The sequence below is a fragment of the Coptis chinensis genome, chromosome 9, assembly GCF_015680905.1.
Source record: "Coptis chinensis isolate HL-2020 chromosome 9, ASM1568090v1, whole genome shotgun sequence".
Classification (NCBI taxonomy): Eukaryota; Viridiplantae; Streptophyta; class Magnoliopsida; order Ranunculales; family Ranunculaceae; genus Coptis; species Coptis chinensis.
This window is the reverse complement of record NC_141464.1, coordinates 40,739,292-40,751,511: the sequence shown is the minus strand read 5'-3', so window position 1 is coordinate 40,751,511 and position 12,220 is coordinate 40,739,292. Positions and strand designations below refer to the sequence as shown.

The 12,220-nt window shown below is 35.4% G+C and overlaps 1 protein-coding gene across 1 annotated transcript; it reads right to left on the bottom strand.

The window, feature by feature from the left end:
- Nucleotides 1-636: 636 nt before the first annotated feature.
- Nucleotides 637-4,320, bottom strand: LOC147475999 (uncharacterized). Its single transcript, XM_086583641.1, has 6 exons — nucleotides 4,033-4,320; nucleotides 3,793-3,925; nucleotides 3,296-3,399; nucleotides 2,754-2,925; nucleotides 2,497-2,631; nucleotides 637-2,404 (listed from the first exon to the last, which is right to left on the bottom strand). Exons 1-6 carry the CDS (start codon nucleotides 4,077-4,079, stop codon nucleotides 845-847), a joined length of 2,151 nt encoding a protein of 716 aa, XP_086439767.1. The 5' UTR covers nucleotides 4,080-4,320; the 3' UTR covers nucleotides 637-844.
- Nucleotides 4,321-12,220: the final 7,900 nt, after the last annotated feature.

Below are 12,220 nucleotides of genomic sequence, written 5' to 3'. Positions count from 1 at the left end.
AGGCCCTTTCTTATTTCTAAATCACGCCCTTTAAATGCTTTCTAAATCATTTCTTTTAAGGGCCGGTAATCTACAAAAGACCTAACTGATACGACTGATGAGAAGAACGACAAAGCCAACACTAGGTCGCAACTAACAAGATGAGAGTTTATTAATTTGTTCTATAAATTTCTTTTGAAAGCATAGAAATACATTGATCTTAAAGACTCAAACTCTATCAACAGTGGTAACATACAACTTAACATTGACCAGTGTTAAGGGCGACTAAAAGGGCTGCATATTTATTAGCTAAACTTGTAAATGACTCTGTTGAGACTCGTGTTTATTGTACCCCTCTAGATGAACAATTGTCTTTATCATTTGGGAGATACAAGTGGAACAATCTATTTGAGATTCTGATTAAGTAATGCAGGTAAGGGTCTGCCTAACCCCATAGCCATCTTTAGGGGAAAAAAACACATTAATAGTGTAACAAAAGATTGTATACTCAGTTTTGAGAATGAAAAACACCAGTTTGCTTGTGGATTGAACTTTGGTAATGAAAACCTACATCCAAACAATTAAAGCAACAGTACATATCGATTATGTGTAGACTGAAGGAAAAAAATTGAGAATGCTACCAATAATACTGGCATGGGGGAGGAAAAAAACATATATGTATTACAAGAAGTGAATCAATGAAAGGATTCATAGCTCTCCCAACAAAATCGGACTGAAAAGGAAAATAATGGATACACAACAAACATTAGCAAACCTCTATATAGTGTATATACACGGCGCAAAGGTATGAAGTGACTCACTCTACGCCAAAGCGGCAAAGCCATTCCAAACTTCACTGCTGCTACTAAGCGTCTGTTTCTTTCTTTAAAGCCCTAAATTTAGCTGCCAGATCATCATATTCTGGAAGCTTAGGGTGGACATAGGAGGGAGACCCAATTTTTGAATGACTCTGGTGCTTAGGCAGAGAAGAAGTAGACTTCAGAATTTGGTTACTGGGTAGTTCCTTAGGCCGTTCAGGTGGCATTGTCATTGCCCTCAGATAGGGTGGCCGGACATGCATCCAGGGACTTGTTACCCTCGAACAGGAGTCATGAGAAGATGCACAGCTAGGCCGACAATCTATTACTTCAGCTTCTTCTATGCAGTTGTTCATGGCCTTGTCTGTTGCACCTCTAGAACCCTTTCTGTCGGTGTTTATCTTTTTGCAGAATGCTTCATCAGGAGAACAATGAGAATTGTGGAGAGTATCTTCACGTTTTCCTTGTAAATTGCTACTCGATAATCCCTTCAAAGCCTTGGATTTACTCCTTTGTCTTCGAGATGGACTCTCCCATTCATCCTCCTCATCACTGGCTATTAAGTAACTTGGCTTCACTAAGAAGCGACCAACTTTGTCATGGCTGAATTTACAATCATCATAGTTTTTCTGATTACGTTTGCAGCCATGAGATACACTATGGCTTTCCATTTCCTTGAGGTGTGCCTCCTCTCGAATTCTCCACCCATTGAAGTAAGGGCTCTTGGGTGATGAAAGCTTCTTGCGGTGGTTTGTGACTGGAGAAGTCAAGATTTCTAGGTCAGGTGTCTTCTTCTGATGCTTTCTGTGGGGATAAGATCTGAGGCTAGAAAGGTCATCATCTTGTGAAGTGTATCCTGGCTCGCCATAGTACAGGGCACATTCAACATCTTTCATGCTCAAGTTCTCCACAAGCACATATCTCCCATTCAACCTTCTCTTGGATGATTTTCTTCTTTTGCTAGCACTTCTGGAGCTTGTCTTTCCGTCAGATGGTTCCCAAGGCTCAGTACAGTCTTTTCTTACAGATGGGTTATTTTCTGTAAACACAAACAGTCTTTGATCTTTCTGTTTATCATCTTTCACATTAGGCTGTAGTTCCATCACATCATCAAGATAAACGACACTTCTCTCAGAAAAACAAGATGGACTTTCGGATGCAGCTCTAGTTATTTTTTCCACCTTATGTTGTAAAGTGGCATTAGAAAGCGTGCTTGAGCTGCTTCTTCCTGGATTGCTCTGGCATGGAATTCTTTCAGGAAGCATTTCAACTTCATACAATGTATCAGATTCGTCATGGTTCTCCATATTGACTGAGCTTTCATGGATCAAGTCAGAGCTAAACTCCTGGACATCTTGGGTACTAGGTAGAGCTGTGGTACCACCAACGGTACCTATATTCATTTCAAAACACCTGTAAGACGGAGGGCTCTCTTCTATTTTCTTCCATCTTGACATTGAATTGTTGGACTTCGCAAATTCTTGTAGTTCTTTTTCATTAGAAGCTTGTAGCTGGGTTCCACCAATGCTCATGTAGGTAACTTGCACGCCGGAGAGATCTTGTTCCATCCATTCAAACTCACCATTTTCCATCAAAAGGTCAGATTGCTGCAATATAACAAATGCCAATTACATAAATCAACATTTTCATTAGACTAAAGGAACAGTGAAAGAAGTCCAACTTTGTAAGATAAACGAACCTGACGGTGTTGCAGCTCAAACTCAATTCCATTTTCAGGATAGTCTAGTTCAAGGCCATTATCTCTCGCTATTTCTTTCATTAAGTCGAGCTTCAAATGATCTGGTATTGACTTAGTGCAGAGATTCTCAATTATCTGCATTGCAAATATTACTGAGGCTTTTATTATAATTTGAAGCTCTATTGTGAGGAACAAAACTAGAAAATTACAGCTTTGTTGGCAGCTTTTTATAGCAGAACAGCAGACAGAAAATTAACCTGGGGATTCACTAAATTTCCATAGCTCAATTCAACTGCAGTCACTGCAAACCTTTGCCCATAACGTTCACCAAAGAGTTTCCGAAGCTTTATTAGCTCAGGAAGATCACCAAATCTTGCAGAAGCAAATAATAAACTTGACACTGCTTCGTTGATGTCGTTGGGGCAGTCCCTACATCAACAAGTAACAGATGTGATTGGTAAATTAAGAAAAGGTAGAAAAATAAGTGTTACCGATAGAAAGATGTGAGGAAAAGGGAAATGCAGACGCAAAATGTACTTGTGTTTTGAAGCTAAACTAACAGGTATTGAAGGATAAGATACATGGTTTCTGGTGTCGTTAAAACGTACGGCACCATTTCAATGTTTTGAGACTGGCGGAGTCTATACCATTTCAACAGTGTGATCTACTTAAAGCATACAGAGGAAATATCCCAAAGTCGACTTTATGGGGAAAAAAAAAACAGAGGAAATATCCCTTAGGTGGATCACGTTGTATGATCTGGATCTTAAATTCAATTAGATAAATGCAAATGTCTTACCTGTGTTTCCGAATATAAGATAGGTTGACTATAATGAATCCACAAAAATTGTCAAGCAGATCATAAACTGCTTTTAGACTTTGATCCTTGTATATTTGATCAATCTGCAGAATAAGTTCAATTGAATATATAGTGAGTATCCCTCCAGATTAAAGGATTTCATATTTCAGAAAACACCATAAGAACTAAAATCAAAGCGTGAATCAATAATAAATGCTTGCGAAGCAATTAGCAAGACCAAGATATACCATAACAAAATTGAATTTCGGCATCAGTATCTAAACTATCACATAAACAAGTTCATAGTCAATATTAACAGTTTCTCTTTAATTAATTATGGGTGTTCTTTTGTAGATTGTGTATTGATCGTGCTTATTCTGAATTGAAGTTCTAAAAAGATACAATATCAAAAACTGGAGAACAAAAAACAGAGAAGCTGCAATTTCCTCTCAAATTAACAAATACACCATAATTCCATAGCTGCAACTAGAACTTACCCGAGACAATGCACAATCCTCATGCCCATCCTTAATGAGCTGAACTACATCTTGGCGTACTTGTCTTACAATCGAATCTCTCTTGTTCTTCAATAGCTTCAATCGACACTGAACTCGTCTTATCAGCTTCTTACTACAGATCACAAAACATAAATAAACCAACCAACCCATTAGTCCAAGCTTAACCATCTAATAAAATTCATTAAACAAAGACCATAATAAGTTGTAGCTATGTTTTACCATCTAGATGCCTTTCTCCAGCCAAATAAAACCTCAAACATGTTCATCTTCTGTTCTTCTTGCACTTCCAAATAATTTACTAGAAAGAATAAGAAGAAGCAGCTAGAGAAGAAGAACACCAGTTAAAGTTGCAGTTACATCTAGCTGAAAGTGCATGTAAACTTGATAAATATAGGGAGAGTAAAACAAGTAGTAGAAGAAGAAGGAAAGAAATTATTATTAGAAACAAGAGGAGTGAAAATATATAAGAGGAAAGAAATTACTATTAGTTTCTAACTTTAGTTATTTGTTTAACAATAAGATAGAGGAGTGGTGATGGTGGGGTGGGTTTGGAAAAAATTGGTAAGGAGTGAGGTTGACGGTTCTTTGAATCTTTGTAGTAGGAAAAAATAGAAGGAGAAAAAACTGCTCCACGTTCGATCACTGGGGGCTGGGGACACTTGTACAGTTGGAAGTGTGGCGTTTAGAATTTAGAACTATTTTTAGGACTTCACTAAAAATCAAGATGTGCATGTTTTTCTTTAACGTCGGTCATTGAATTGTTCCATTTCTTGCTATCAGCCTAGTACATCCTAAATATCCTATACACCTGACAACTCCGCCATTTAGGGGAAAAAAGATGCAAATGTAATAAAATTCTTAAGTACACATTTCTCCATTTAGGAAGGGTCTATTAGACTAGAGTGTTTCTACAGGAACTCACACTTTTGAACCAAATTTGTGAACACACTGAACGTGGCAAGCAAAAAGACCTTGATTTTCAGTACTTCTTTGACTAATACACACGCACTCTCTGCCTGATGAGTGCCACGTCAGTGTGTTCACAAATTCGGATTCAAAAAATTCGGTTGCTATAGAATTTTGGATTAGACTATTAATGTTACTTTCGGGCCAGTTAGCATTCAGTTCGGAAGCTTAGGGCTTGCACGCGATGCATCCAATATTTCGATTAATCAAAAGGCAATAGCATTGCTGGAACAGGATACACTGTTACAAGGCTGATAGCTGATAGTCCTATTAAGATCGGGATGGGATCACAAGTCATTTGAGTGCAATTTCCCAAGTTTTACTTTACCTTCTTTACTTTTGTTACATGTGATAGTTTAAGATAAACGATGGAATCTGTTCTTTCTGTCGGATACTAAGAGTAAGGCCTAATTAAGCCAGTTTAGTTTCTATTCAAATGACTTCGTAGCACATTTTCCCAAGGGCGTGGACTCCAATTGTCCAAGCAATTGAACTACAAAAAGTTATTTATTTATTTAATTTTTACTTATTTTTTTCCGCTAACCATAAAAAATGTGACACAAAAAAGAGCGTCGCCAATTTGGCCCTATTTCTATGTATTATAAACATATTGATCCTACATGATTAAATTTGTAGACGTACATGAACTGGTAATCAGTGACAAGAGTCAACACTTAATTTTGGGTTAAACATTTTTTTTATTTGACTTTTTCTTTGAGCAGCAAAAAAGAAAATCCAAGAAATTGTAAGATTCTAGCCCCACCTAAAGCGTGAACATAAAGCATTCTCTTTACGGATTGTAGCAGCATTTGTAGTCTTAATTAAACCCTCTCATGACTCATGACTCTCATGGACACAAGCCAAAGTGACATAATTTCGCTTTCTATTGATGATTTGATAGCTTTTGGCATGTTGGTGCGTGCTAAAGCCTGAGTTTGTTGGATAAGATAATCAACTATCCAAAGCTGCAGCCAGCCAACTACGTACGCCCCCTTCAATGGGGACCAACTCGTTAAATGATCTGAACTTTTTGTTGGCCGGCGAGGCTCATGAGTTCATGTTATCAGTTTTACAAAAAAATTTGGTTCTTCACTTGTCTATTTCAAGAAAAAAAAACAGAACAAACTTCGTGGCAAAATTGAATATGCGTCATTACTATGATCTGATAAATGACATAGCCATCACAGGACAACAACTAAATACTTTCACCTCTTACAACTTCCAAAATAGATGATCATATCGGTAAGGTAAACAAGGGCACAGTCTCATTGTTTTTGATACAAATCCATCTTTTGAAAAAACTAAAAAACCTTTCATGTTTCAATCTGCTTGGAATAGGACCCTTCCTATAAGGAAGTTGTTTATAACTGTTGGGATTTCAATTCTGATACTACCTCTCAGGCTTTCTTACAAATTATGTTTTCTGTACAAAAAAGTCTCTGTCTTTGGAATAAAAATTATTTTTGAAAATTAGATTTTGAAATACAAACTCTTCTTCAAACTTTAAGTAAGATTTAAATTGCTCATCTTACTTATAACACTATTGCTTTGGAAAAATGAGATTAAGAATAGAATTCAAGAACTTAATGATAGACAGGAAGCTTTTTGGAGAGATAAATCCAGATGCCTCAAGTTAACCTTAGGAGATAACAACACAATATTTTTTCATAAAAATGCTAACAGCCGTAGAACCTCTAACAATATTTTATGTGTTAAATCGGAGCAGGATATTTAGTATTATACTAGAACAGATATTGGTAAGCACATTGTTGATTTTTTTAGTTCCTTGTTTCATACTAGTAATCCCTCTATTCCTGTTTGTATTCCTTATATTCCTAGCATTGTTAGTAGTAGTGATAATGATCATCTGATTCAACCTTTAACCATTAATGAGTTGCATATGTTGCTCTGTTTGCTATGGAACCATGTAAGGCACCAGGGACCGATGGTTTTACACTACTGTTTTACCAAGATAACTGGGAATTCATAAAAAATGATCTTTTTCATGTCATAAATCATTTTTTTGAAAATAAATCTCTTCTTCAATCTTTTAATCATACAAATATCACCTTGATACCCAAAGTACCTAACCCAAGCCAACTAAATTTTTTTCGTCCTATTAGTTTATGTAATATTATTTACAGACTTATGTAATATTAGTTTATCCAAAATCTTGGCCAACAGACTTAAACCTATCCTGCATTCTTTAATCTCTCCACATCAATCTGCTTTTGTTAAAACTCGACAGATTTCTGATAACACCATTATTCTACAAGAGATTCTTCAAAAATTAAAAAAGAAAAAAGGTGTCCAAGGATGTAGGGCTATTAAGTTAGACATGCATAAAGCTTTTGATAAAATTGAGTGGCCCTTTTTGTTTAAAGTTCTTAAGCATTTTGGTTTCTGTCAACAAATGGATTGACTGGATTGCTACTTGTATTACTACTTCTTCCTTTTCCATTAACTTGAATGGATCTTCTTTTGGTAAGTTCACTGCCTCTAGAGGTTTGAGGCAAGGAGGGCCCCTCTATCCCTTTCTGTTTATTTTATAGTCTGAGTACCTCTCTAGACATATTTCTGATCTTCAATTAACTAAATCTGTGTATAGTATATGTATTGCTCGAAACTCTTCTCCTATCACACATCTTATGTTTGCTGATGACTTATTTTTATTAGAGCTAATATTAAGGAAGCTCATACTATCCTTGATTGCTTGAATGACTATTGCTCTTTGTGTGGACAACAAATAAACTTCCATAAATCTTCTATTCTTTTTAGCTAGTCACAATGTTCATAATTGGCATAAAAGGCTTCTTTCTAGAATTCTTAAGATACCTTTGTCAAACTCAAATAATATGTATTTAGGTATCAATTTTAATCCTGTTAGTCCCAATACTATTAGTACTTCTCGGATTTTACAGAGTATTTCTTCTACGATTACCTCCTGGAAGAATAAACTCATTTCTTTTGCGGGTAGGGGTACTCTCATTAAGAGTGTGGTCTCTGCTATCCCTATATATACTATGCAAACTAATCTTCTACCAAATTTTTTGTAATACTTTAGATATGATTAATGCTAACTTTTGGTGGGGTACTAATGATTCTGATAACAATAAGATACACATGTTAAGCTGGGAACAATGTTGTCCAAAAAAAAGTAATGGGGGCTATGGGTTCAGGCACTCTTATTCCCAAAATAAATCCCTGATCTCCAAGATTTGTTGGAAGATAATGTCTGAACCAAATTTGTTATGGGTAAGACTTTTAAAAGATAAGTATTTCCGTAACACTCATTTTTCTAAAGCTAATTAAGGCTAAAAAATATGCTTCTAAGTGGTGGAAGAATGTTATTAAGGTAAAAAATAATGATCTTTCGTTAATTCCCTATTGGCGTATTTCTACTGGCTCTAATATTGATATTTGGGGAGGATAATTGGATCCCATCCCTCCCATATAAAAAACCTTTTGGTCCAAAACCTTATGATAATACTTATTCCTATGTATCTGACTTGATTGATCAAACTACTTCTTCTTGGAATATTGATATTATTAATCTGTTGTTCCCTCTGGATATTCAACATGAGATTTTTTAAAACTAAGATTCACCCATCCAGCACATCTTAAACTCTGTTTTGGTATGTATAAAATAATGGTATTTTCTCTGTGAAATCTGCTTCCAATTGGTTTCTTTCTCAGTCCTCTATACCTAAGCTTAGTAATAGTCATGGTTTTCTAAAGAAATCTTGGAATTTTATATGGAAATTGCATTCTCCTTTAAGGATTAAAAATTTTATGTGAAAACTTATAAGATCTATTTTGCCTACTAGGAAGATTTTATATGATCGACATATTTGTTATATTTCTTGTTGTCCTAGATGTAATGATAGTGTCGAATCTATTGAGCATGCTATTTTTACTTGTCCTAAGATTATTAGATCGAGTATGGTTTGCTTCTCCTTTAGCTTTGTCCTTTGAATCCTGGGATAGGCACTTCCGGGTGCAAGATGTGATCAATAAAATATGTTCTAACTGTCTTAATAATGAAGATTTCTTAGCCTCTCTTACTACTTTGGCCAATGTAGCTTACTTTATTTGGCTTGAAAGAAATAATCTCATATTTGACCCAAACTATAATCCTCTTGATCTTTCCCAGATTCTTTCTCAGGTCCAGAACTCGATCCTACCCATTAAACCCCATATTATTCTTAAGTATTTAATTCCACAACTACATATCAATGATCTTTTCATGCTTTGCTCTGATGGTGGGTTTGATCCCTTTAGTGGAGATACTGGTGCTGGCCGGTTTTATTATTAACCAGTGGAATAAACACATAACCATTGCAGGAAGCAAGCACTTCAAAGCCGATTCAGCGGAAAAAATAGAGTTGCTGGCACTGAAGCTCGGGCTTGAAGAAGTGCTGCACTCGGGTATAAATAAGATAGTTGCTTGTTCAGACTGCCACAACCTGGTGAAAGCTATTAATGAAGGCAATTCGGATTTCTCTTGGAGTCTACTCAGCCTTTTGCAAGAGATAATATCTCTTAAACAAAACTTTGCTTATTTTAAGCTAGTGTTCTCTCCTAGAGAGCTGATTAGGTATGCTCATCTTCTGGCAGATTCAACAAAGCTTAATCTCATTTTGGGTTATAATAATGTAGTTCCTAGGGCTGTCCAAAATTGCTTTAGTCAAGTACAAACTGCACGGTATGATATTTTCACTATCTACTAATGAAAAGTTTTTTGATTAAAATAAAAATAAAAAAAAAAAATAAAATTAGATTAATATATTTTAAAATTAAACTAAAAGACTGGGAAACAATTGAATGATTTTTTTCCTGTCTTTCCTGTTGAACTTTTTATTCAATCCTTTATTATTATTATTATATTATTATTATTGTGTATTTTATGTGGAACTGATATATCATTGGGGTAGTTCGGAATTCAAACAATATTGTAAAGGTTCATTTTGTGTTTAACTTGATCAACCTATAAGGATAGGGGATAGATGAGATTGGTGATGTTATGACTAAGTTCAAATGATCGAACTGTCTACATATCCAGTTCTTCGGTGAACTGGAATCAAGTCAGACGTGTTCATTTTGAAATTGAGTGATTGAATTGGAGGTGGAGAGAATGCATGTGAGTATCGAGCTCTCTCCCTTTTCCTTTGGTCATTCCCTTGTGATTTATAGCACACGACCTTTAGTCAATCCTTTTTAGTGTGGAACTTGAATGAGCTTAAATGGAGGATAAATGAGTGCATGACTGCTGTTACAAAATTGTTGTAACGATTGCCGTCTTTCATTCTCTAAGCGTTACGAGACCTGACTGAAGTCTTGATATAAGCGACCTGGTTAAGGTCTTGATATGAGCGACCTGGCTGAGGTCTTGATATGAATGACCTAACCGAGGTCTTGATATGAGCAATCTGGCTGAGGTCTAGATATAATTATGTAATAAGCTATGCTAGACACGTGTATAATATACATTGATTGTATATATTAGTCCCTTACAAATACTAAATTGATCTCAATCAACATAACATAAGTTGTGATGTATCCCTATTTGGAGATCATTATGATAATCTCTATCTTCCAGTTGCACATCAAAAAATGTTTGTGAATTCTTCTCCAAGAATAAATATAAGAAAGAGAAAAAAAAAAAAAAAAAAAAAAAAGAAAAAGAGCCGATCTGGCGTTGACCACGAGAAGTTCAGTGTCTTTGAAAGCATTATGATTTTATACGAGCCCAATATCAGTAAAAGAAATCAGTCAATCATGTTTAACAATTCGTTAGTAAGAAGACTGATATTTAAAGGGAAAAAAAAAAAAAAAATAGAGAAAGAAAGCAGAAAAAACAGTCTCAAGGAAAATTGTGTGAGACTATGATGAATTTAGGACCCATGCACTACCAAAGACTCTCTATGCCTAGTACGTATCATACGGTGATGTTGGAATAACAAAAAGTCAAAGGGCCTTTTGAAGAACCATGTTCCGATCTTAATATGAAAGCTCTACTAATTAAACCTGACCTTAATTCTGGAATTGCACTTCAGTTTCTTGTCGGGCAAGAGGTGAGAATAATCAAAACAGAGGTTGTTGGGTGGTTTCGTTACCATTTCAAAGGACAGGTAATCAACCATACCACGTCTAGCGAGTATGCTGGGGCTGGTGGCCAACTTTTCACATGTGTTCACTAAAAAGTTGGTGTATATGCCTTGACACGGTTAAACCTTTTGCACGCCAAGAGCCTAATCATAACATCCACATATTTCTCATTCAAGATTTGGAAGGAGCATTAGACAAGAATTCCCGTATTCTTAGAAATTTCACTAAGCCGATAATTTTGTCTAAAATTTGCAAAATTTTCTAATTGAAATGGTTTTAATGCCCTAAAAGAAAAATCAATCAATTTTTACAACAGAAGAGCTCCTTAATAACCTGTTGAAGGGAATGCCCATGCGTTTTCATCCACCGTTATGCCTAAACAAATTAGTGCATATCTCGATGCGCATGACAGTGGATGAAACGGTTGGTTTATTTTAACAAATAACGCAAAATCACAGCATTTAGTAAAGAAAAGACTACTGAGGGATAGAGAAAGAATCGATTAGGTTTAACAAAATCGACATAAAAATCTCAAAGGTATAAATAATTGTGCTCCAATAGGGTTTTAAATATGGGTTAAGTAGTACTGTAGTATTACACACACACAATCCCCCAACCCGATGGGAAATTAGCCCCCCCCCAAATACACTAAAAAAAACACGGTCAACTCAATTTGAATTTTATTATTATTATTATTATTATTATTATTATTATTATTATTATTATTTTAGGTCGACCCTAATTTCTCATCTAGGGGGATACTAGTTAACCCTTTTCCTTTTACATGAAGTTGTGCAACTTAAAACAGAGGCTAACACTTGGCAATACACTTAAAAAATTCGAGGTGTTTTTCGGTTAATTAGCTTGGTTTGGAAACTATAAATCAATTATATAATGCCACATGATAATGTCAATTACTTCACAGTTGTGCTAAGTGAATGCAAATATTACTTAATATTGAGATGTCATCTACTTTGCATATGAGTTGGAAATGGATTAGTGAGTTACTCAAAGGAAAACAAAATCATTGATCTCTTAAGCCAATTTATGTGTATATGTATAATATTGGAAAGGAAAAAATGCTAGAGTATATGGAGGCCAAAAGAGATTGATGGAGGAAGTCATATCTCTGAGATCAGAGAGCAAGTCATTTTACATCAATAGATAATGGAGTTGTAGGACAGATAAATGGGAAGCAAATTTCATGCCCTCTCACATCTTACATTTTTTTTTATCTAGGATAGGCCTCCTTTAAAACAAGTGTTTTTTTGACATAGATGGATCTAGTGGGGTGTGTGTGGGAGCGGTCGCACCCCCAAAGATTTATAAAAGT